The sequence below is a fragment of the Phalacrocorax aristotelis genome, chromosome 1 (genome assembly GCF_949628215.1).
Source record: "Phalacrocorax aristotelis chromosome 1, bGulAri2.1, whole genome shotgun sequence".
Taxonomy (NCBI): domain Eukaryota; kingdom Metazoa; phylum Chordata; class Aves; order Suliformes; family Phalacrocoracidae; genus Phalacrocorax; species Phalacrocorax aristotelis.
Window position 1 is genome coordinate 14,634,393 of NC_134276.1, and position 25,521 is coordinate 14,659,913.

The following is a 25,521-nucleotide window of genomic DNA, read 5'->3' on the forward strand; positions in this document are numbered from 1 at the left end:
TTTAAATATTTACATGAAATATTTGCATCTGCAATGTGTTTCCTTCATTGCTTTTGAAATAAAGAGAGAAGGCATAGAACACAAGATTTTCATTTTCAAGTCTGTCACTGGAGTTTAAATGAACATAGTATCATTAGATGATCTGTTATGATTTCTTGTATATCACATATCACACCCCATGGAATTTTATTTAATCACCCCTTCATTAAGCCTAATAATTTGTAAACATATAGTCTTGTCTTTTCAGCAAGCATTTTGCTCTCTCCAGGATAGACCTTTTTCATCACTCTGTTGCAGTCCAGATGATCTAAGAATTAATTTAGTCAATTTAGCTACAAACTGATGAATATTGTCATTCATTATTATGTTGCTTCTGAGTCTCCAAATAATCTTTGCCAGTACTCCACACTCCATCTGAAATGCAGATAAGCAGCTAACTACATCTTTTCATCTTTTAGAAACATGACTTGCATGTACTGAACTTTCTGTTACCTTTGTCTTCACTGCAGGCAGAAGTAAAACCTGTACTTCTCATTCCTCATAGCACAAGTATCCATTTGGCAACTACCATTAAGAATGCCAGCTTCCACCTAAAGAGTTCAGGTTATTTTTCCAAAAGGAAAGTACAAGACAGTATTTCTGTATTACTGTTGCAAATAGTTCAGGTACAAAGAACAACTGTACTGCTGCTGACACCAGCAGCTGCCCAGCATTGCATCTTTTATCTTTCCAGCAATCCTAGACTGTGACATTATATTTTATCTACAGAGTCATTCATAGGGAGAACACAAAATCATTAATCTTAATGAATATACACCCTATCCATACACTACTAATTTGCTTGGAATAACACCTAAATCTAAACCCATGACTAAGTTTTGCATTCATTAATTAATTCTTAGTTTTGCTAGACTCTAGCCTGATGAGAGCTCTGATTATTTATGCCTATATTTATTAGTATTTTCTCTTTTGCAATGTAAGAAGCAGGTAACCAAATTGAAAGATACAATCCATACAAAGTTTTGTACTCACATTTTCCTTTCCTAAAATGAGTTTTCAGCTGATTCCATTGCCCATGTGGCAGCCTCAGCTGTAGTGCTCATAACTTAGTACTGGAGTTATTTTAAATTCAATAATATAAGCACATATCAGAAATCACTTATTGTGTTTTTTTAAAAAAATAATGCAGATATCTGTCCCAGAAAATATATTTCAGCCAGTACAGCCAACTGAAGTAATATACCTAAACACTGAAGTAATGTGAATATGCAGAAGAACAATCCACACTCCTTTACTCAGTCCTACAAAAAGGTCTGATACACTTGAAAATGACGTGAAAGAGAAACTAATGGCTTCTGCTCTTATTTGTTGTCTTTACAAACTGACCGGCTAGTTATTTGAATCCATTTCAGTAGAAGCATACATACCTGAAAATAAAGGTATTTTCAAAATCTGCATTTGAGTAGCAGTGTAAAAAGACAAAAACTGTGTGTAATAAGTATATATTCACTAAACATCCTGGCTTGTATAAGAAATATTGTGGCCAGCAGCAGTAGGGAAGTGATCACTCCCCTGTACTCAGCATTGGTGAGGCCGCACCTTGAATATTGGGTTTGGGTTTGGGCCTCTCAGTATAAGAGGGACATCGAGTTGCTGGAGCATGTCCAGAGAAGGGCAACAAAGCTGATGAAGGGTCTAGATAGGCAACGTTGAGGGAACTGGGGTTGTTTAGCTTGGAGAAGAAGAGGCTGAGGGGAGACCTTATTGCTCTCTACAACTACCTGAAAGGAGATTGTAGTGAGGTAGGTGCTGGTCTCTTCTCCCAGGTCACCAGCGATAGAACGAGAGGAAATGGCCTCAAGCTGCATCAGGGGAGGTTTAGACTGGATATTAGGAAATAATTATTTACTGAGTGTCGGGCATTGGAACAGTCTGCCCAGAGAGGTGGTGGAGTCACCATCCCTGGAGGTATTTAAAAGACGTGTAGAGGTGGCACTTCAGGGCATGGTTTAAGAAACATGGTAGAGTTGGCTTGACAGTTGGACTTGATGATCCGAGAGGCCTTTTCCAACCTTAATGATTCTATGATTCTATTATTCTATGATAATGGGTTTTCATGTGGTCTTTCCACCGTATGATAATAATAGAACTGAGACAACCAAAATGTTACAGAATTTAAGGACATGGAAATATGCATTCTCAGAACTAGCATACTATGACCTATGTCTCCATGTTTCTCATACTTTTTCAGAGTCCAATACTTTCTTCTCTGTACCAAGACTCATAGTCCCATGCACCTTTTCCTGTCTACCCAAACTTTCTGAAACTATTAGTAGTATGAAAAAAGTCACACTTCCCAAAATTGTAAACTCGTAATGTGCTTGAAGTTATGTGGACTTGGTAGAACAATGCAGTAAATAATTTTTATAAGTCAATGACCAAAACACAAAGCCTTCAGGTGCACCTTTCTTACTTCAAGCTGGTATTGACAGGATAAATATATCAGGAGATTATGCACTGCTTAAGATGTCACGCTTCCCTCAGTACCAGTTGGAGGACTTTTATGATGTGAACATATAAAACTATAAAACTGACAGAAAAAATGCTGATTTTGTGTTTCATTGTAAGTAGTAGGACAATGTAACTATCTCCCTTCACCCAAATTATTATGGCACTAAATCATTCAATAGTTCAGAGAAAGTCTAAGTTGACTAAAATTCCAGTCTTCCAATACACGGTGAGCATTTTAGTTAATCATTAGTTATATATTACATGATCAGGAAACTTTTAATCTTCAGAAGGTTACACTTCCCTCTTCACAATATGAATGCAATGGCATCATAGATGTATCCTATAGGTTTATCCAGATTTTCTTTTTCAGAAATGTAAATTCATATAAGAGATAGATATATGCCAAGATTAGAGAAGGCAGAGGTACTGAATGCCTTCTTTGCTTCAGTCTTTAACTGCTGAGGCTAGCCCTCAGGAATCCCAGCTGCCAGGGGTGAGAAAGAAAATCTGGAGAAAGGAAGACTTCCCCTTGGTTGAGGAAGATTGGGTTAGAAATCATTGAGGAAAACTGGTCCTCACAAATCCATGGGTCCTGATGGGCTGCACTCACGAGTGCTGAGGGAGTTGACAGATGCTATCGCTAAGCCACTCTCCATCAGCTTTGAAAGGTCGTGGAGGACAGGAGAGGTGCCTGAGGACTGGGGGAAAGCAAATGTCACTCCAGTATTCAAAAAGGGCAAGAAGGAGGACCCAGGAAACTGTAGGCCAGTCAGCCTCACTATCTTTATAGGAAAGGTTCATTTTGGAGGTCATCTCCAGGCATGTAGGGGACAAAAAGGTTATCAGAAGTAGTCAACATGGATTCACCAAGGGAAGATTGTGCTTGACCAACCTGATGATAGTCTTCTATGATGGTGTGACTGGCTGGGTCAATAAAGGGAAAGCAGTGGATGTTGTTTACCTCGACTTCTGCAAGGCTTTTGACACCGTCTCCCGTAACATCCTCATGGACAAGCTAAGGAAGTGTGGATTAGATGAGTGGACAGTGAGGAGGACTGAGAACTGGCTGAACAGCAGAGCTCAGAGGGTCATGATCAACAGCACAGAGGTGGGTTGGAGGCCTGTAACTAGTGATGTTCCCTGTGCTGGGTCCAGTCCTGTTCAACACACTCATCAAGGAGCTGGACAAAGAAACAGAGTGTCCTTGGGGAGGAACAACCCCTTGCACCAGTACAGGTTGGGGGTTGGCCTGGTAGAAGCAGCTCTGATGAGAGAGGCGTGGGAGTGCTGGTTGACAACAGGCTGATCATGAGCCATCACTGTGCCCTTGTGGCCAAGAAGACCAACGGTATCCTGGGGTGCATAAAAAGGAGTATGGCCAGCAGGTCAAGGGAGGTTATCCTCCCCCTCTACTCTGCCCTAGTGAGGCCACATCTGGAGTACTGCATCTAGTTCTGGGCTCCCCAGTTCAAGAAAGACAGGGAACTACTGGAGAGAGTCCAGCCGAGAGCTACCAAGATAATCAGGGGGCTGGAGCATCTCCCTTATGAGGAAGAGCTGAGAGACCTGGGTTTGTTCAGCTTGGAGAAGAGAAGACTGAGGGGGGATCTTATCAAGGCTTCTAAATACCTGAAGGATGGGTGTCAAGAGGACAATAGGACTGGACTCTTTTCAATAGTGCCCCATGACAGGACAAGGGGCAATGGGCACAGATTGGATTACAGGAAGTTCCACTTGAACATGAGAAAAAATTTATTTACTGTGAGGGTGACAGAGCAGAGGAACAGGCTGCCCAGAGAGGCTGTGGGTTCTCCTTCTCTGGATATATTCAGAACCCACCTGGACGCGTTCTTGTGCCCCCTGTTATAGGTGTACCTGCTCAAGCAGTGGGGTTGGACGAGATGATCTCCAGAGGTCCCTTCCAACCCCTACCATTCTGTGACTCTGTAATTCTGTGAAGACAGCAAAAGAAAATGAAATGTCATATTTTTCTATGTATTATTTGACATTAGCCACCGTTTGCTGCCATTGATTTTACAAGTGATTTTTCTTAGCAACTCCTTGACATAAAGGGGAACACTGTCTTAGTTCTTTTTGAGACAAGCAGCTGCAAGCAGCAGAAAAATTTACGTTTACCTTGCTCTCTACATGCAGAGTTAACTCCTCTTGCTGACTTAATTCTCTTGAGATGTTCATTAGACTGCAGGCCAAACTATGTCTGATGAGAAAGCCATTTTAAGGCATGATGAACATTTAAATCATACTATCAATTTTATTGTTCACTAGTAATATTTCTTCCTTATTTTTTTGTTCTTTTAACTATTGCTTTTTAATATAGCATCTGAAGTGATGTGATATGAACCTCTGGAGAATAAATTTAATTTTGCATTCTTTGATGCCTCTTTATAAAAGCTATAATACACTCACATTTATTCAGACTTCCTAAACTATAGCACTTCTATTTCCACAGAAAGTGTTGACTATGGGCCGGTGTTTGTACAAGAGCCAGATGATGTAATTTTTCCAACTGATTCTGAGGAGAAGAAAGTATCTCTGAATTGCCAAGCTCGTGGAAATCCAAATCCCACATACAGGTATGTGTTTTAGAATTTATTTATTTTTGAGTTTTCAGAATATTAGCTACCACAATCCTATTGTGTCAGTGTGCTTTGGAGAACAACATACTTTACTTTGAGGGTTATGGAGCACCAGAACAGGCTACCCAGGGAGGCTGTGGAGTTTGCTTCTCTGGAAATATTCAAAACGCACCTGGACACATTCCTGTGCCCCCTGCTCTGGGTGCGCCTGCTCAAGCAGGGGGGTTGGACAAGATGACCTCCAGAGGTCCCTTCCAACCCCTATCATTCTGTGATTCTATGATTACAGAAACATCTCCGTGACACAAATGGCTTTCCTGGTTGAATGATTTTCTGATTCTGAATAAGCAAGAAGTATAAGTGTCAATGAATAAAGGCAAAATTATTTGTGAAGTTTCAAATTATTTTCTCTATACATCACAGCTATCCATGTTGAGGGACAACTTTTGTTCATTTTTTTGTTTTGTGTCTGTAATGGCAGGCAAGATTAAAATCTTTAACTGATATTTATCTAAACATCTATAAAGCTACAAAATACAATGCCAGGTTATAAGGAAAGCAGTAAAGAACAGGTACATTAAATGGCATAGCTAAGCAATACAAGGTATCACGGCAGAGCCAAATCTTGTGTCTTTTCACTCAGAATTCCACTATTTTATTCTTTTGCAACCATTGTCTGTTGCTTGTTTTTCCATACAGGCTATTATGCCATAGATATCTACTATAAAGATCTGTTATGACACACCTCTGAGTCTGAGAGTTCAGTTTATTAATGGCACTCACTTCCAGTTGGGAACAGTATGTTGTAGTCACCTTATTCATTTGCTATATCTGACTGCTCATATTTTATACAAATTACAAGTGATCTAGGAGGGCTAGGAGAACATATGGTTGATTATTTTCTCCATATACCCTTTATCTTTCCTCATAGAGTCATTCTTCACTTACAAAAGGAACATAAGGACTCTTATAATTGTGTTTTGTTATAGGTGACAATCATCAAGTCTGCATTTTAGTTTTTACCTATTACACTTATTTCACTTGTGGATTCCTTAGTATTCTGGATGAATTCTCCTTAGACTTATTTGAATGACAAAACTTGCATTTCTATGGCTGGAAGAAACTCAGAAGCAGTACCATCTTTATATATCCCCATCACAACATCACTGAACCTGCCTCTTTGCAACAGATATGAATCATTAAATGGATCTGGTTCATGGCACGACCTCCCCAAACAGCACAGGCATGACTAAAACATGTAACACGGCATTATGTATGAGAGGCTAGAAATTCTTCAAACTAGAATTCCATTAACTCCTTACCATGTATGATGAAGGCTATGCTGCATTCTTCCTTATTGACATTCCTTGTGTAATTTCTATTACATATTTGTTGATCTGTTGATAAAATTATGTATATTAGTTCCACACACTGTTAAAGTGTTATCAGTCCATCAAAAGTAGCATGTGACCATGGGGAAAAGGCACAAATTCCCACCAAAAGAGAGGAACCCTTCAGCCCTCCCAGACAACCACATTATCCATGTAGAGAATTTCTCTTTGGAGAACCTATGCCTTCTTTCTTTCTTGGTCCAAACATTTTTTGCATTTTTCCAGTGGAATGCATTTAACAAATACAGACTTTCAGCATATCTTACAGGAAAAAGCTACAAAGAGGACAGAGGCTCTCTCTTCACAAAGATCCACATGGAGAAGGCAAGAGAGGTTTCATACAAGAGAGGCTTCATCTCAATATAAGAAATAAATTTTTTTACTGTGAGAACAGTCATTCACTGGAACAACCTCCTCAGGGACATGGCAGAGTCCCATCACTGGAGGTTTTCAAGATGTAATTGAACAAGGTGCTAGTTAATCTCATCTAGGCTCCCTTTAACATGAAAGATTGGACCAAATGATCCTTCGAGGCCCCTTCCAACATGGGCCATTTTATGATTTTGTGATATCCATTCCTTCAGTTCTCCAGAGATTAACTGGTGTCAGCAGCCTTATAAACAGACTTCCCTGACTGCTGTTCATGAAAGGAAAGGTTTGACCTGAAAGGCCTAATTCTTACAGCACAGTTTAGGTTCTCCTCCTTCTTTTGCTGCCACTTGTCTGTACAACATATGTAGTACACACTATAATTCAGGGGAAGGGAAAAGAGATAGAATTTACTTTGTGAGGAATATACTGTTCTCCAGGGCAGGTGCAGAAGGAATTTAACCTCAAAAAACACTATAGATAGGCAAAGGTTTGTTGTATGCCCATCCTTTGGCATATGAAATAGTGAGAAGGGATATTTCCATATCATCACCAAAGATCCTGTCTTATTATCTATAAACACTGGACAACAGAAATCTTTATTTACATGGGCTGTGAGGCCCATGCTGTTAAGAATTATTTTTGGTCAAATAAAGAACAGTTCAACCTTTTTTTTAAGCAACATTAAAAGAACACTTAAATCACTCAAATATTCCAAAACTATATTGCCTCTGCCATTTTAATTAATTTACTTAGTCTGTATAACATATGACACAGTGTTCATAACCTGTTTACAAATTCTTTTTGTTTTGCTAGGACATTACTTCATTTTAAAAGAATGGAAAATCCTCACATCATTTCAGATTTTCTTATTCCTTCCAATGAGCTTTTTTCCCCTTGTTCAAGCTCTGCCCTAAAATGACAATTTTTAATTTCTTTAGTTCAAGTCATTAAGGTATCTAGATGCATTTATTCAGGGAAGAAGTCCCTGGGATAAACTGATTCCATTTGCTCAGCATTTCTGCAAATCATACTTTAGTGTCACAAGTCAGGACCCATACAAGAACATAACTGAGACCCCTTCAATGAGGAATACAGACGTTCACAAGGTTCCTGTGGGATCTCACAGGTCACCAGTTTTACTGAGTTAAAAGCAGGTGCAGAATTCCCTGAGATGATGCTTCATTACACTGCTTTTGTTGCTTGTGAAACACAATATTTTCAAAAATTACTTTCCCTTTGACTAAGTCAAATTAGAATAGTTTGAAACGTTATCTGTCATTTTTGTTCAAGAGAAAATATAACTGATTTTTCCTATCAGCTAGTTGCCTTTTAAGTATTATATTTTGGTTTCTGTCCTCCCAGATCAGTCAGGGTACCTAGAAGAAAACATATCTCACAGTTCAGTGTTGTTTTTCCTCTAATGTTATTGGATTCTATGAGGGGAATGCAATCATTCAGATAGATCCCAGGATATATAGGCAGGCAACCATCAGGAATCAAAGGTTTGGGATAACATTACAAAAGCATATTTTTGTATTGAATTTAACTGAAAATGAAGCTAAGTGAAGAAGGCTAATTAAAGCAAGCTGAATTTTGTGTCATTTCCTATTTGGAAATTCCAAAACATATAATCTTTACCTTTTCCTTATCTAAATCTCCCATCATTACTGGATCAAATAATTTTACATTTTTCTTTTATATATATACATATAAAATATATATATGTATGTAAAAGTTAACTTTCACTATTATTTCATTCAAAATATTATATCATTAATAAATTGTTCAAGATTAAAAGTTCCTCTTCTTTTTAGCTCTGCTATGTATGAATCTTTAAAAATGTGCTGAATTCTACAGACATTTCTCTAATATCCTTTGCAATATAAAGATATTGCAACAGTGTTTCATTTCATATATTAAAGGAGGCAGGGTACCTCTGCAATCAAAAGTCCAACCATAAAATAAGGGGCAAATAACAGTTTCACAGTTCATCTTCATTCTGACAATTCTGACCTTTGGATTAAGGAAAATTCAGAGCTACTTCAGCTGAATTCTGCTGTCTGTACCTCATTCACCATTAATGTTAACAAGATATGGTGAACTGATAATCATTTTGCTTCATTAAAATTGCTTCTGGAGTCTAGATGTTGCCAAGTTCTTCCAGTCTTCACTGAGCTCTGGTAAAGCTTGGAAGTGTCTCCAATTTCCTATGGCAACTTTGAAATTGCAGAATGACTGCAAACTAGCAATGAAGGAAATATCTGTGCATCATAATAGCTGTGCCATACCTGTTTACACTGCTTATCACTTCTTGCCATTCTTTTAACAATTTCATGTTCTATACAGTTTGACGCAAAAACAAATCTATAAAGTCTTCTTATGTGGGTTATTATTCTTTAATTGAGATATTGCACCCCCCACCAGAGGTTACTGCAGAGTGGTGGAGCCTATTAATCTACCACACAAAATATTTTCCTTGCAGCCAGTGGACTATTGCAGGATTTATTGTTTCAGTGCTTGGAGATGAATGAGAGGGGTGAGGCTTTTTGGCAGAGAATATCCAGGGGAAAAAAAAATCCACCCCCAAACCCAGTAACACAGGAGAAAAATTATGAGACTCTTATGTTACTTATGAAACCTCAGAAAAAGAAGCATTCATTTGGGAATTATTCAGTGCTTTGGTTCAGGTGTGATACTTTCTAATATGTTTCCTACAGGCTGGCTTTTTCCACCTTATCTTCACTCCCACCCCTGTCTTTGCTATTCAAGCTCCTCATTTCATTCCCAAACACCTCCCAAACTTAACACTCCCTCTGCCAACACCTCATTTGAGCTTAGTTTCCATTTACCTGGTAACTGCCAGGCATTACCCTTGACTAGCCACCAGCTAATTCCAGTCTTCCCTGGACCGGTCTTCTCTGAGTTTTGTGTATACTGATCCAGCTGATATTATTTTGCCTCTGTCCATTGCCAACATCCTTTGCTTCACAACAGCTTACATACATAAATCCACCTCCCTGCTCTTTGAAGGTCATGTTCTTCTGCTTTCTGTATTTAAATCAGGCTTCTCTATTATTTGGGCTCAGAATATCAAATGCTGAAAGAATGGAAAAGAAAGGCTCTATGAACTCTCTAAGCTCATCTGGGCCTAAGGCTTTAATGACAGAACATCAGTTGAAACTTTGATTACCATAAGCACAGGAAAAATCCTATTTTTGACATGAAGGATGCATATGCTACACAGGTTTCAAATCTGAAACCTTTGTGGACAATAGTTTTTTGGAGAAAAAAAAAAAAAAAACAAACCAAAGAAAATAAAGGAGATTATTAATTTTATTCAGTATAGGCAAAACAAAGAATATGATTTCTCTTCAGAGGTTGAAGATCTGTTTTTACTTGTTTTTTTCAGATGAACTTAGCTTTTGTCAGGCACATGTTATGGAATGTCTCCATCCAAAACCAGCACACCAAAGTAATGGTTTCTGCCCAGGCTACATTTGAGTCATCCTTATAACAACTGGGGCTGTCAGGTTCTGTATACTAAGCTTGATGCCTTCCTTTGGCCTTAAAATGCTCAAGTAGTTTCTTTCTTTTTTCCTAAGGTGGCTTCGAAATGGAACTGAAATCGACATTGAAAGTGATTATCGCTTCAGTTTAATAGAAGGAAGTTTGATCATCAACAACCCCAGTGAAATGAAGGATTCTGGACAGTATCAGTGTTTAACCACCAACATGTTTGGCAGTATTTTAAGCAGAGAGGCTGTTCTTCAGTTTGCATGTGAGTAACAATTTTTTTAACATGGATGAATCAAACCTTTACATTGCTTGATAAGGTTTTAAATTGTAATTGGAATACATTACACAAGTTAGACTGTTCACTGACTTTGTTGGGTTAGGATCTCAAAATCAGAAATAAATTGCGTAGTGGGAAAGAGTGGGTTTCTGTGGACTTTTTACTTTTAAAATAGAACCAACTATCAGGGAAAATAACTGTAGTACAGGATCCCAATTCCTATCCTTTAATGATGTACTTGAATACTCCACTGTTATATATTGCATTCATTGCTAGTTTCCTGAAACAGTCATCATTTGCCACACTATCTGAGCAGAAAAGAACTGTGAACTCAGGAATAGAGTGGGATACACTGCTTATACATTTGTAGGATAGTCTGCAGCTATAACTCTTTTGTGTGAGTATGGTTTTATATGTATATAAATATACAGGGTTTATATCCATGTTTATGTATAAATACATACCATGCATACTTTCATACATAATGAGACTGAGATTTTCTTTTTAGTTGTTAATGGATGCTGAAAATTTCATAGCTTTTGAAATCATTCACTACAATATACTTTCCTGAAGCTATCAACAATTCATGATCCTGAGTAAATATTATGGTCTATGTATAGCATGCTCATTTCCAGACATACTAACATGAGAGACAGGCCTAGAATCTCAGGTAGTCGACCTCCAACCCTGACACATTACAGGAAGGCAACTAACACCATTTTAGTACTTTATCTAAGTAAATCCTACCATGAGGGTTTTTTAAGAGGTGGAGATGCAAAAAGAACTCTATCCTAATTTCTCAGATCCTGCTGAAAATAAAACATTACCATGAAACATGAGGAAGATCTTCATACAGCCACAGCTGGAAAACAGTGAGGTTAAGGACAAGTTGCCTACCTGCATGTTTGCTAACACTTCCAGTGGTGTGGAGAACTCAGCAGAGCTAGTGTGGGGTCTGAGGTCCTCCCTTAATCCACCCCTCCCTGGTAAAGGCAGACTTCTCAAACCTATAGCTATAGTCTTATCTGCTGCAGATCCTGTCAAGGTATTAACAAGATCATGGCACTATTCACCTATTTCTGAGCTGGGAGCAATACTGACATTTGTCAAAGTTTCTTCATGCCAGGGCAGTATGTTTAAAACTCTAAACAGTGCAGCAGTGGTCTTATCACAGTGTTATTGGACCTCAGTCTTAAATGTAGCTTTGAGAAGATTCTGCTACATTTTAGCTTTTAGACAAGAAAGCTGCCATAAAACAAATCACTAAGTTACAGAACCTGACAACTGGTAAATATAGATCGTTCCAAGGCTCTGAACCTCAGATTTCTGTTCTCATTTCAGGAGCATGGCTAACGTGGGCATTTGACCTCTTGTAAAAAAACAATAGAGAGAAATTGAGAGCTGGGCCTCAAACAACAGAAGGTCTATGAGTTTAAGTAGCTACATCCACAGTTCATTTAGGACCCCATGTAGTCTAGTTACAATATTATCTCCTCCAATAAACCAAATTTGGATAATGTTGTAAAGAAATGATAAGAAATAAGAGGTTGGGTTTGGGGCGTTTATTTTTATTGGATTTAAAATTATTATTAGCTTGCACACCTGCTTTTGCAGGTATCAAAGTTGTTATACTGCAATGGATTGAATGCAATTTCTGTTCATTAAAGTATTTACTTGGGAATTGCAGTTAAAGTTTCTCAGGCAAGGTTAATGGAGGAATGCTAGCTGGAAGTTTTGAGGCGTAGCAAACAATGCTGCAGAAGCTGTGAGAGAGAAGAGGCTGTTATAAGCACACAGGAGTCTTTAGAAAAGGACAGTCATAACCAGTTGAAGTTCTTTGAAGTTTGTGAGCAACCTCTTCACAAGAGCAATTTCACATTCAGTGTGTGTTTGTAGCTCAATTTCTTTGTAGCATGGCACTGTCTTCTGCTCTTTACTTAATGCTTCTTCAAATCCCTGATCTTAAATGGCTGATATTTTCTTGTTGAAACAATATTTGCATCATGCAGTAGCTCACAGTATAAACTGGTGTCACTATACTGTAAACTCATAACAACCTATTGGAAGTTTATATCACAGAAATGTTTTAGTAAGTCAGATCCAAAGTAAATTTAAAATATTTTCATTGTGATTTCAGCTTTAAAATATGTAAAACACTGTCTTGAATTTGACCAGAAAGTTCAGATAAATTTTCCTAAAGCAAAGAATGGAACACTTTCATCAACTTGGAGCCCTCTTATTTCATATCTAGAAAAAATTTTGTAGTGTAATCACAATCTTTCTGAACTAAATCAGGAAATGTTCCATATTAAGATATTTTAACCAAGTAATATGTGTCATTTATTAATAACTTTTTTTCTTGCATTTAAATTCATTAACTATGTGAAAACAACTTTAAGTGAGGTAATATACAATTAAATGATCTTTAGGTTAGACTATGTTTATTCAGTAATTAGCACTGAGCTCTAAAACTTTATACAGATAAGTGGAGACTGGCTAGAAAAGGATTAGTTTACATTAACCTGAAATAAATATAAGAATTTTTAAAATGTAATGCTTGTGATGAAATACTGTAAGATAAAACTTCAGTATAGTTGAAGTAGGATATTTCATAGTATTGCTTGTTAACAGCTGGCTTGCATGTCTCCAGTTCTCTTCAGTAAGACAGAAAGTAAAGCATTGAAAAAGATTTTTGTAAGGAAAGGTCCTAACCTCAAAGTAATTAAAGTAATTGGTGCCCGTATATTTTACTGGGCTCTAAGGGTAATTTATAATCCCAAGGACAAACCAAGGCATTTCTGATTATGAGGTACACAGCAACACATAATGACATTCAGTTTCCCTTTGTTCGCTGAAAGCCATGGATTCCAGAAGCTTAGAAACTTACCACTTTCACAGAAAACTTTAAAAAATTAAGTTCGTGGACTTGCTTGAATGCATGGTTTGTATTGCTGTGGAAAATAGTTATGTCTTTGCAGCTTGAAGAGCTGCTCTTCTAATTAAAGAGAGGAATGGCATACAGCTCAAAAGAAAACAACTGGGACCATTAAACAAAGCCTTTGACATTGTTACAGGAAAAAGCATGTGCTGTAAAATGTCTATGAAAAGTATCATGAAACTTGAAAAAGAAGAGTATGTTTATTGCATTGGGTCTTACTTTTCTCACAACTACATGGCCAAAAGGCCAGTTGCTATCGTTATTATCATGTAGTTCAGCATTGGTGATGCATTACAAATATAAATGTTCATGTACTACATCCTTTGCATATGTGTGCATAATTAAAATAGGACTTTGAAATACTTATACGATGTCTTTGATTTTGAAAGACAGAGAGATAAAATGAACATTATTTTATACATGTTTAGAGCTATAGCATTTGAAATAGTCTCCTGTATCACTAGTTATTTTTATGGAGCAAAGTAGAAGGACCAGTTATGTGCAGTTAAAGATCTGCTTGAAACTTCAAACTATGATAGCAAATATTTATGAAAATTTAAAGGCAGAAAAAGTTCTCTTTTTTCTCTTTGCATATCCTATTATCCCTCATGCCCAACGTCATGCTGGTTTAAGCAATCTTAATAAAGTAAGAAAAGTTCAGATGTGGAGACTGTTTCCTATCTCTTCCATTATTTATTTATGCAAGGTGGAACAATTTCACAAGGAAACACTGTGAGATCTTCCCTACAGAACGGGATTTCAAGGCTGAGGTCTTCAGTGACTATAGGACCTGGATCAAACCTCCAAGACACATTTTCCCACATAAATGTTCAAACCACTTGCACATCTCTACAATTCTGCAAATATGCCCCTTTCATTTGTTAAGAGAATCAGAAAGAATTTAAAACTGAAAGATATGTACTTTTTCATATCAAAATGGTGAAAAAATGAAGTTTAGAGTCAAATTGGAACTTCTTGTTTAATTTCAACTTTGGAAAACCAAGCTATTTGAATTTTAGCTTTAGTGATGCTTACTTAGTTGTTTATAGAAATATTCAGCTTATACAACTAAGTTCAATGATGTAAGACACTAAGAACTTTGGCCCTAGTCTAAAAAAGTATTTCGTCTTAAAATATTTGCATAATCTTTTTGAAGTTGATGGGATGATGAACGTGCTTAACATTAAGCACACACTTAAACTCTTTGTTGTTAAACATGATAATCACTAAAGCAAGAGTTGAAACAATCTGTGTGGATTTGTTACCATAGCGTCATAATGACAGACACTTAATAGGTTTAATTAAGCCTTCTGCCACTCATTTCTTGATCCTCTCTTTCTTAAAGTGAATAAATAGTTCAGAATAATAAAAGTCATGCCTTAAAATTAGAACTCATTACAATTCCTTTTACCCAGCAGTTCTTAAAGAAGCTTTCCTGTTGGAAATGATAGATCTGTGTTCACCATTTGGCTACGGTGAATCTTTGATGAAAATCTGCCTCTGACCTTGCTTTACTTAGGTGAATCTTCCATTCGAGTCCAGAAGCAAGTCTGGAAAATAAATAAAATCAGCACTTGAGAGGTCATCTTAAACTGCAGCATCCACTCTTTCTGACAAGTATGACAAAATGAATGAATATTTATCCATTGTTCAAATTTCCCAACAGACTGTTAATAAGTATTGCTAGACAGTAAACCTCATGGGAGCTCAACTGTATTCAGGAGTGATATCCATTGAAAGATTCAGGAAAAAAAATACACACCTTGTTTTCTGGAACTCCCCTTCCACACAAAGCATGCAGTATGCCTTTGGAAATGGTACCTGTCTCTACCTACAGTGATTTGTTTATAATATCATAAAACCAGCTAAGAGCTCTGGTAGACTTGCTATGATTATTTCTGTCCCTATAGTTCTGCTTTTGAAGCTGTCTGAGAACATCAGTAAGTTTCTATTTTTCCATTGCTTGATAAGCATGTAAAGACCAACTGCCTTGCCCCTCTGCTAGATCACTTTAAAGAGCAGAGGAAGCCCAATTCTTTCCTATCTACAAAAGTAAATGCTTCATTTCCTTGAAGACAAGAGGAGGGTGAGAAAATTATCATTTATCTTCTCTCTGCTTCCTTGAATCAGTATCTTGTCAGTTCCAAAAGGGATTCTCTGTCTATGCTAGTACATTTAACATTCCAGAGTACTGAGAACAAATCATATGGAAAGGTCCATATCCATACTTCTAAACTTTTTTATCTTCCAGGACACAGAGTAATTCTAAACTGTCTTTTGGGAATGGCCCCTAGTCAATCCTGATAAAACCCAGAATGTAACAAGAGTTGTCTTGGAGAAGGCTGTGGTCCCACCAAAGAATCCCATGGACATTTCTAACACCATGACAGCGTCCATGATGAAAGTCCAGTACAGGAGATTATTTCTTTATACTTTTCAGTATACTAGTATAGACGAAGACTGAATCAAGAGTCTTCAGCATACTAGAGGGAATGCATACATTGCATCTTTAATATAGGAATCAGACATGCCATAGTTGTATGAAATAATGTAATTTAATGACTTTTACTATGTGAATAAAATTATGAAAAATTTTAATTCTAAAAAGTATTTATCAAAGCCACTCAAATTTTGATGTAGTCTGTGTCCATCCTTAATTCTCAGGCTGCATCTTGATGATTCAGTTATAAAATACTTGGGAGAGAGATCTTAAGGTAGGAGATTAAGTCTGAAGAATCCCAGCTACACCCACATAAAGTCTTTCTGTAGGGTGACACTCAGGAACATGACAAGATGGTACTAACCAGCACTGTGTTCCAGAGATATTTTGTAAGGTAAAAATATTAGACTTTCTTTGTTCTTCTGAAAGAAGCTGGTTACTTTGTGTGTGTCCTTACAAACAACTAACTCACTCCTTCACTCAATACATTTGACTTTTCTATGGTGAGATCACACATTACATTACCTCAGCCTAAAGGGGGCATTTTGACAAAGCTGAGATCTGAAACGCAGGAATCTCTAAAGCAACCCAGAATCATTTATTCTTTTGCATGGTAGTGTTAGAATGAAGGCAGCTTGAAAAGTTGAGGTCAGATCCCTAAGTAGGGATTATGCATCAGTACAGTGCAAATTTGATTCTCATTATAATAAGTTACTAGCTTCAGAAAAGGGTAACAATTCTGGATGTACTCCACTGAGCAACATTTATTATCTCATTCCTTTTGAATTGCACATAGGAATAACTTCAACCTCATTGATCCTCATATCCATCAAACACCAAAAATGTTATGATTATTTCAAAGTATTCAAATGGAAATGAGAATTATTAATCTTGTCAAGTTCATTTATTGCTACATAAGTTTTGATGCCAAAAAAGTATTCTGATGTTTAAGTTCTGCTCAGTCTTTAACTCTGAAAATGTACTTTAAACAATACATTTTATATTTTGTGTTCTGTGGAAGCATTAATAGAAATCAGTCATGAAGGGAGACAGTCTGAAATGTAGTTACAAAAATCATATAAAGATGCATAGTACATCTACTGACTTCTCATATTAACATTGTATATTTCTCTGTAAGACTGGAAGGCTGCTGTTTAACCTGCCTGTAACCTACTTACCTATATTTCACAATCTAATCTATCATGCTAATGAACCATTATTCTTGGCATTTAAATATAGATGACAGTAATGAAAAGTAGCATTACTAAATAGGAGGAATTATAAAAGGCTGCAGGAGAATTCTGTGCCAGGACCAGACACCACTTTCTAAATTTCCTTTGCAAGTTCTAACTCAGATTGACTTTTAGTAATTATCACGTCAACTCTCTACTTAGAGCCTTCTAGATGCTGTAGATTGTGGTGACCAGTACTTTACCTTCTTTCAAATTAAAAGTCTAGTTTTACTTGAAATTTCTTGCATGGTATTTTTAGTGCTACCGTGGCATTCCTGCCCTCACTGTGCTCCCTCCATTATCCTGACACTGCTGTGTTTGTGGCTTTCCTGGCAAGCAGATCAGGCTTCTGATCTGGTTAAGAAATAAACCTGTCTGACAGGTTAGTCTTCTGTTCATAAATGCAGATGCACAGGTACTTGTGACAACACAAGGCTGGGAGAGAAATGGACAAGGCATTTAAGCTGAGTTACTCAGGAACAGGACTGAATATAAGAGCAGTGGAGTCACTTTTGATAATACTTTTGCAACTCAAGGGGGAAGCTTCTAGGAAAGAGTTCAGTTCTAACCAGGTTAATAACACTGCAGAGGAGGTGTTAAGTTTAACAAAAGCCTACAATGAATGAAGGAGATTGATCACGAAAGAAAACAACGTTTGGAAGGCTGTGACATATGGATAAAGTGAGAAATAGCAGAAGTCGAGTTAAACTGACAAAGAAAATTAAAAGGAATAGAGATAAGCTTTTTCACTAGCTTAATAAAAATTAATAAGAAAAGTAGATGGGATAGAACAAAAGTTAATCTACATAAGACCCCAAATTCAATGGTTGCCTTTCTTTGGTTTTCCATAAGGACAGAATAGCTTATACAGCTGATTCTGTATGAAGCATGAGATACCAGAAACAGAAAGATATACATTCAGTCTGGGGGTGGGAGAAGACAAGAATGGTAAAAGTAAATTCACACTTAAAATGTACTAGTTAATAAAAGCTGAGACTCCTACAACATTCACAAGTTCTATTAATAACGTTTAGTACTTCAGTGGTATAACTTCAGAACAGCATGCAGTTCCAGGGCCGATTAGTCCTTTGTTCCTTTTGATATTTTCACCAGTGTTCAGAAAACAATGATAAAATTATCTAACGCTGAAAAGATGGGAAGCTTTGTCAACACAGAATTTGTGTTCTCAACTGTAAAAATTATAAATTTTATTTGCAATATTTTGCACACAAATACATTATTATGGTAATATCACTGTCATTTTGCATAACATTTCTTGTAATTATTTTGAGGATAAAATCAAAACAAGCTCCAGGAATAATTTATCACCAGTGACAATGATAACATCAAAAGCATCCTCTGATGACCACCATGTGATGATAATGTCAAATCCTCAAACATGACAGTTTTAGATTCAGTGAGACTGGGTAGATGTGTTACTTCTGCACACTAGGACCCAGAAGTTCATAATTTCTTCTGTACTGGTTTTAAAAGTCAGGTATCAGAAGTTGGTTTCATAGAACATGGTACATATATAAAACAAAACAAATCCTCTCTTTCAAACATATTGCAACCTATCTTCATATACAAACACAAAGACACAGCTAAACCATTAAAAAACCAAAACAGACCCTTTAATTAGGTTTCAGCCCTATGTCTCATCAAGCATGGAAATATGTAAAAATGCCCTCAGGATTCTATAAATATGTAAATGCTGACCCCACCCACTTACCCACTCCATACTAATTAAAAGACAATGCATTGTCAGAGACTTATATACTGTGTCTATTTCTACATATTAAATATTACACTGAATTTTATTAGAGTTGCAAGGTCAAACATCGAAGATATGGGATGAGGGATTTATCACTGTCTATGCAATCTGATTTTCACCTTGCATGCAAAAGTCCTACAACACAGATTCGTCACACAATCACTTTTTTATTTTGTTTTGGTTTGTTTTTTTTACATTAGACCCCCCCAGACTCTTTCATGTCACAGAAACATTGCTGCTCACTTACTAAACAGTGTTCTGTTTTCTATTATTCAGTGCACAGCCCCCCACCTTCATTAATTCAGACTATTCAAAACCTACTCTGAAGACAAAATTAATTTCCTCAGAGCTTTTTATGGTGCTCATCATTACAGCACCCAAATTCTGTATGAACATTAATATATTTATTTTTACAAAGTCCCTGTGAAGTGAGTAGTTATTATTGTCTCCTTTTTATAAATGGAAAGCTAAAACATGAGAGATTAATGTAAAATATCCAATTATTTGGGGAGCTATACGTAAGCTCAGGAGGAGCTACTTTTCCCAAGTGCTTAGCAGAGCCAGAACTGATCACTTTCCTATTCATAACTCTGAACAATCTTTTTCTCAACCTTTGTATCAGTCATATCTCAATCCTGCTTTCTGATCTCTCTCCTACTATTCGTTAAGCACTGATACAATTTGTGGTTTCCTTATTTACTGGAAGCATCTATTTGACTAAAGAGGATAGTAACATCTTTCTAGCTGTCTTTTAGTCTCCATGTGCTCATTTTATCTCTTTGCCTGCAGTTCCTCTATCTCACATTTTCCACTTCCAGGCTCCTAAGATCACTTTCTTTCCTGGTTCTTATTCAATACCTTCTATAGCATGCTTTTTCCATCTATAACCCTCTGCATCCTTGAGAGTAAATGAACATGTAGTTATTTTTTAACTAAATCTGGGAGTAACTGAGGCAGGGTCTTCTAATGGAAGGTGTTAGTCATCATCTTAATCACAGTAGTTGCTACCTGTTGCGTTTATAATAATGGATGGATTACCTAACAGTACAAATATCCATTGGCAGAATGGATTTTTTTAATTAGAAAAATTCTATATATCTTCAGGCTAAATAACTTAAATTGCTACTCCATTAGCTCTCATAAGCAAAGTGAGTCAAGTTTTTGACTGGCAAACAGTTACAGTATGTTGAGTAGGAAGTTCTACTGATAATTCCGTAGCTGGTACTTTCCCTTTTAAATTACTAAATCATTACTGCAGAAGACACTATAGTGAAACAGGTGCTCCTTGGATAAGTTTCTGCCTGGAAAGGCATTTCTACTTAAATACTTGCCATTTATCAAAATGTTCCTTACTATGAGGTCTCAACCATCTCCCTCACTCCTCATTAATATAACAGTGATTAACTGTGACCTGCATTTTGGTTGGTGACTGCAAGATTTTGAGATTTTAAGGCAGCCTTTATTCAGTCACATCCTCTGAATTCCACTATTTTACTGTGCTACTGTCTTCTTCATTTCCTGTCCTTGCCTACTATGTTTCTTTACAATTTACAAATGAAAAGTTACGGCTCCATCTAAACTGCAGCATAAGATGTATAGAACAATCTTAATTTATGATCATCACTAGCCATGACAAACTGCAGATATGAATAAGAACTCTTTAAAAATTTTTCTTTTTCTGTTTCACTGCTGATTATACAAGGTCTGGTAATGTGTACTAATGTGATACTGGAAGTGGCACCTTTTGTTAACGTTTAACTCTTAAAATTGTTGTTACCTCATTAAAATAATATCTGCTAAAAAATGTGAAAGCATGATAGATGAAATCTGTCAGTGAATGTAAAAGTTGAACTGGAATATTGGTAAGAAAATCATAGCTAGCTGAACAAAAGACACTAAGTATTCTCAATTCGAGGTTGCCTTGTGGCAATCTCAACGGAGCATCCAATCCTTTAAGTACTTTATCCTGCAAAACACAATCACCAGCCGTTCATTCTAAGTCACTGGGATTTCATTCTGGATAAAGATCTTTGCTGCATATTTTGGTCAAAGTTCTCTGAAATGTACAGACTTGTGTACTATGTGAACAAAGGATGCTTAAAAACTGGGATACTAGTTCCACAGGATATTTAAAAAATTCATACTTTTTAATGAAAATTTTATCTTTTTTATTATCTCTTTCACAATAACATTCCAAAGCAATGTTTTACAGTCAAAGAATTGTGTTTTTTAATAATGTCAAATTGTTTTGTATACCTTGATTGAGAAAATCATATTATAATAGGATTTTCTTAACCAAGGTATTACAAAACAAGTAAAATAATTTTTACCACAGCATTCTGAGTGCTTCAATTTTGGCTTTGTATTATACTAAAACTATACGCAATTAATATGTATATGTAATATGTACTTAGACGTGGTAAAATTTGACTCAGCATTGCCAAAACAAAAAGTCTAAGTGACTGTTTTTACGCATAAGACTGTTCTTACAAAATATTTCTGTACTGATAAATTTGCAAAATTACAAAACATTTACAATACCGAGATTAAAATACCATTATAATGGTCTTACCTTTTTTTTTTCTGAAAACTATGTCATGAAGTCTTTAATACTGTATTATCAGTATTCAACTGTTGAAGTGGAGCTATAAGAAAATAATCTGATGAGGAAGGTAAGGCCAAAGATGAAGTTGTAGTGAAACTGCCACTGTTGCAGTGTTATTTTGTCTAAACTCCCTCCCTTTCTTCCACCCCAAGCTCTTCCATACAGCTTCTCCTTAAACTATCTGATCCACAGCCAAGAAATCACCCTTGTTTAGTGTACTTACCTGACAACAAAGGCGTGCACATTCTGCCTAGTCACCTAGCCCTAAAATGAGACCTCCTTGCAGCCCAGAAGCTTACCTTATTTGCAATTATTTCATGTATGCTCCCAAATGTGTGATCATAGCATGTATACATATTTTTCCCCAGGGAAAATATTTATATAAAAGAGGGTAGAGTAAAAGAGACCAGAAACACAAGAGACAATGAAAAAACTTTCCAGACCAAAGATCTGCTGATTCTCCGACTGTTTTAAATGAACTTTGTATCAGACCAATAACATGAAAAGAAACATGTTTTACAAAGACCTTTAATAAAGACAGTAAATTGCATATAAAATTATTTTGGAGCAAACTTGGATGAGTATTTTTAAGTGACATAGATCTAAAGCATGTATAAAATTTGTTCAAACTTGAAGGAAAGGGAATGAAATTCAAATGTTTATTTTCATAACAACACAGGTACCTTATCTGCTTTAAATAAAGTGTTTACTGAAATAAATTTGAATAAAATAAATCCTGGGAGTTAGACTCAATGATCCTTACAGGTACCTTCCAACTTGAGATATTCTATGACTCTATGAATTGAGGTAATAAGAACAATGAAAATTTCATATTTTAAAGACTTGATACAATTATATCATAGAATCATTGAATAGTTTGGGTTAAAAGGGACTTGAAAGATCTAGTTCTAGTTTTTTTGGACAGTATATGCATTTTTCTAGGTAATACACTTAGACATATATCAGTGCCTACAATTGCTTATCTCATCTTTTTAGGAGACATTCTATTTGAAAATAATAACAAATCCTTACATCAGTTGTTTTGTACATCCAATAAATTCTTCACAACCCTATATAATAAGCTTTCATTGCAGTCCTTTCACTTCCTACAAAGTTTGGAGATCAGTAAAATACATAATGGTTTCTATTTTAAAATAGCCAACCTTTCCAGATTAGTTAGAAAGAATTCTTTTCTTCTGATTTTATTAATTTAGAGGCTGGCACTCTGTGACAGTGTATTGTAATGAAGGCAGTGTTCAGCCATCTACTTCAGTTAGTCAGGGATGCCAAGTTTTATTCTTTTTTTTAATTATTATTATTATCTTAATGTTATTGAGTACCATGAAATATGATGGGCTTTCTAGTACATTGCATATATGTTATTGTTTATTCTTATCTGGTTTAATGAAAAGCAGTCAGGGCAAGAGGATCAGTCACTGATGTAAAAAACACAAACCAAATGTTTTCTAAAAGCAAGAAATACTGTTTGTGATTTAGTAGCTGAAAAATCTGTAAATTATGTCTGTCATATAGCTTCATGCTTTCACTATTAATGGTCTCAAAATGCTTTCACCCACTTTAGCAGATACTATTTCCATATTGTAATTATGACTGATATCTTTTAAGTAAAGACTAATGATATGTCTCTTGTTGCTATGAAAATGCATGCAAACTAGGCCAGTGATGTAATATGCTGGAAGATAAGTCTTCATTTTGTAAATGTTTCAGATTCCAGAGAATTCTGCTTTGGGTTTTGCTCAAATCTACCTTAATACTGAGATTAAATATTTATACTGGAGTTAGTTCAATCAGGCGGTCATTTTGTTTGACAAATTGGGTCACCTTTTGGGGAATTAACAGTTTGTGAGCTGCAAACTCATGTGAGGTTTTGATATACTGATCATTGTAAGCACCACAATATTGGCACATACGGGCCAATACTATAACAATGTCACAAAGTAGCTGGAAAGCACATCCTCATAAACCAGTGAGGGCAAAATAGTAGTATAGTAGTATTGGGCTTTGATCTTGAATGAAAAAAAAATATATGAACAAACAACTGCTGTAGAACTCAAGAAGGGGAAAACAGACACTACCAAAACTGTAACATGGCTTCTTGAAAAATATTTTCCAAATATCTTCTCACTATGGTTACCTGTACGTCCATATTCATTTAATTTAATTTTTTATTAATTTAAGTAATTGCTGACACAAATTCCTAGGAATACTCTGGTAAAAATAAATAAATAGGCAGAGATTTAAATGTAGGTAATTTTATATTAAAGACATTTCACTCTGTTCAGTGATAACAATTATTGTCTCTGTGCAGAGGAGACAGATGAAACCAGTGGCATTGATTTTCAAGATGGAAGCCAACAGGCAACATCTTGAGACTTGGTTCCCAAACTCAATCTTTAGTGAGGGTCTCACACCTCAGTGTGATCTGCATTATGACATCTACAGAACATGCAATGTAGAATTTGTATCCATGGGTTATTTTGCCATTAGAAAGATCTTCATATAAGTTACCCAAGGTGCCCTTCAATTTGTGAGTAAACAAGCTGTGAAAGATCTACATGATATAGTACCTTCAGTTAACTTTGAAGTAATTACAAAAATGGTATTTTTTCCATATTTTATAGACATAGCCTACAAGTACCTACAGGGAGTAACATTACATTCACTGTTTGTACCTTTCTGACAGCACAAATTACCAGAAGTAGAAATACCTTTCTTACATCAGGCATTTTAAAGAAGGGCTATAATAAAAGGTTTACAAGTTTCGGTGTTTGAATTATAATGGCTACAAAGACGGTGTTTCTACTTCAGCTCTTTAAATTACTGCTTGAAATGGGAATGCATTTAGGCACTTAAGGTTCGATTTATAAAACTTATTTACTTTTATTCAGGTTCTTTGCATAGTTTACTTGGTAAAAGTAGAACACTTATTTTACACAAATTATATTTTTCTTCCTTTTTCATGGAAACTTATGGATGCTACCTCATCATTCTCATCTCAAAAATGTACATTAAGACAAAAAGGGGTTGAAGGTATGAAAGATCTCTGGTAAACTCAGGCTCAATAAGTAGATGGTACTGCAATATGTTTTATTTAAAGAAAAATAGTGGAAACATTTTACAAATGAAGTGAAGAAGTTAGGACTGCCTGGGGGAACATAAGACTGGCCAAACTCCAAACTAGACAAACCCAGAGTCCTCAGCCACTCCTCACAGGACATGTCTTCCAGCCCTTCCACCAGCTTTGTTTCCCTCCTCCAGACGCTTTCAAGTACCTTAAAACTCTTATACTGTGGGGCCCAGCACTGCACATAGTGTTCAAGGTGAGTCTGAACCAATGCTGAATACAGTGTGATAATAACCTCTTTTGACGCATTGATTATACTGTGTTTGATGCACCCCAGGATGCGGTTTGCCTTCTTGGCTGCCAGGACACACTGCTGACTCATACCGAGCCTGCTGTCAACCAGCACCCACAGATGCTGCAGGGCTGATCTCCAGCTACTCCTCTCCCAGTTTCTACTTGTGCTCAGCATGGGGTTGGTACTCCTTAATCTCTTCATAAATTACTTGGGCTGGAAGGAATACTAATTAAGTTTGCTGACGACACAAAATTGGGAGGAGCTGTTGACACTCTTGAGGGCAGGGACGCCCTGCAGAGAGATCTGGACAGACTGGAGGGCTCAGAAATGGCCAGCTGTATGAAGTTTAACAAGGACAAGTGCCGGATTTTGCATCTGGGTCACAGCAACCCTGAATGTACATACAGACTGGAGAACGAGAGGCTGGGGAGCAGCTCTGCAGAGAGGGACCTGAGGGTTCTGGTCGATGGCAAGTTGAACATGAGCCA

General features: G+C 36.5%; 1 protein-coding gene across 2 annotated transcripts in view; it reads left to right on the plus strand.

The window, feature by feature from the left end:
- CNTN5 (contactin 5) overlaps positions 1 to 25,521 on the plus strand; it is a 673,925-nt gene that overhangs the window by 431,808 nt on the left and 216,596 nt on the right. For both annotated transcript variants that reach the window (XM_075081792.1, XM_075081802.1), the window contains 2 exons: positions 4,982 to 5,105; positions 10,474 to 10,649. In XM_075081792.1, coding sequence (XP_074937893.1) covers positions 4,982 to 5,105; positions 10,474 to 10,649 — 300 coding nt within the window. The remainder of the gene's footprint in view (positions 1 to 4,981; positions 5,106 to 10,473; positions 10,650 to 25,521) is intronic.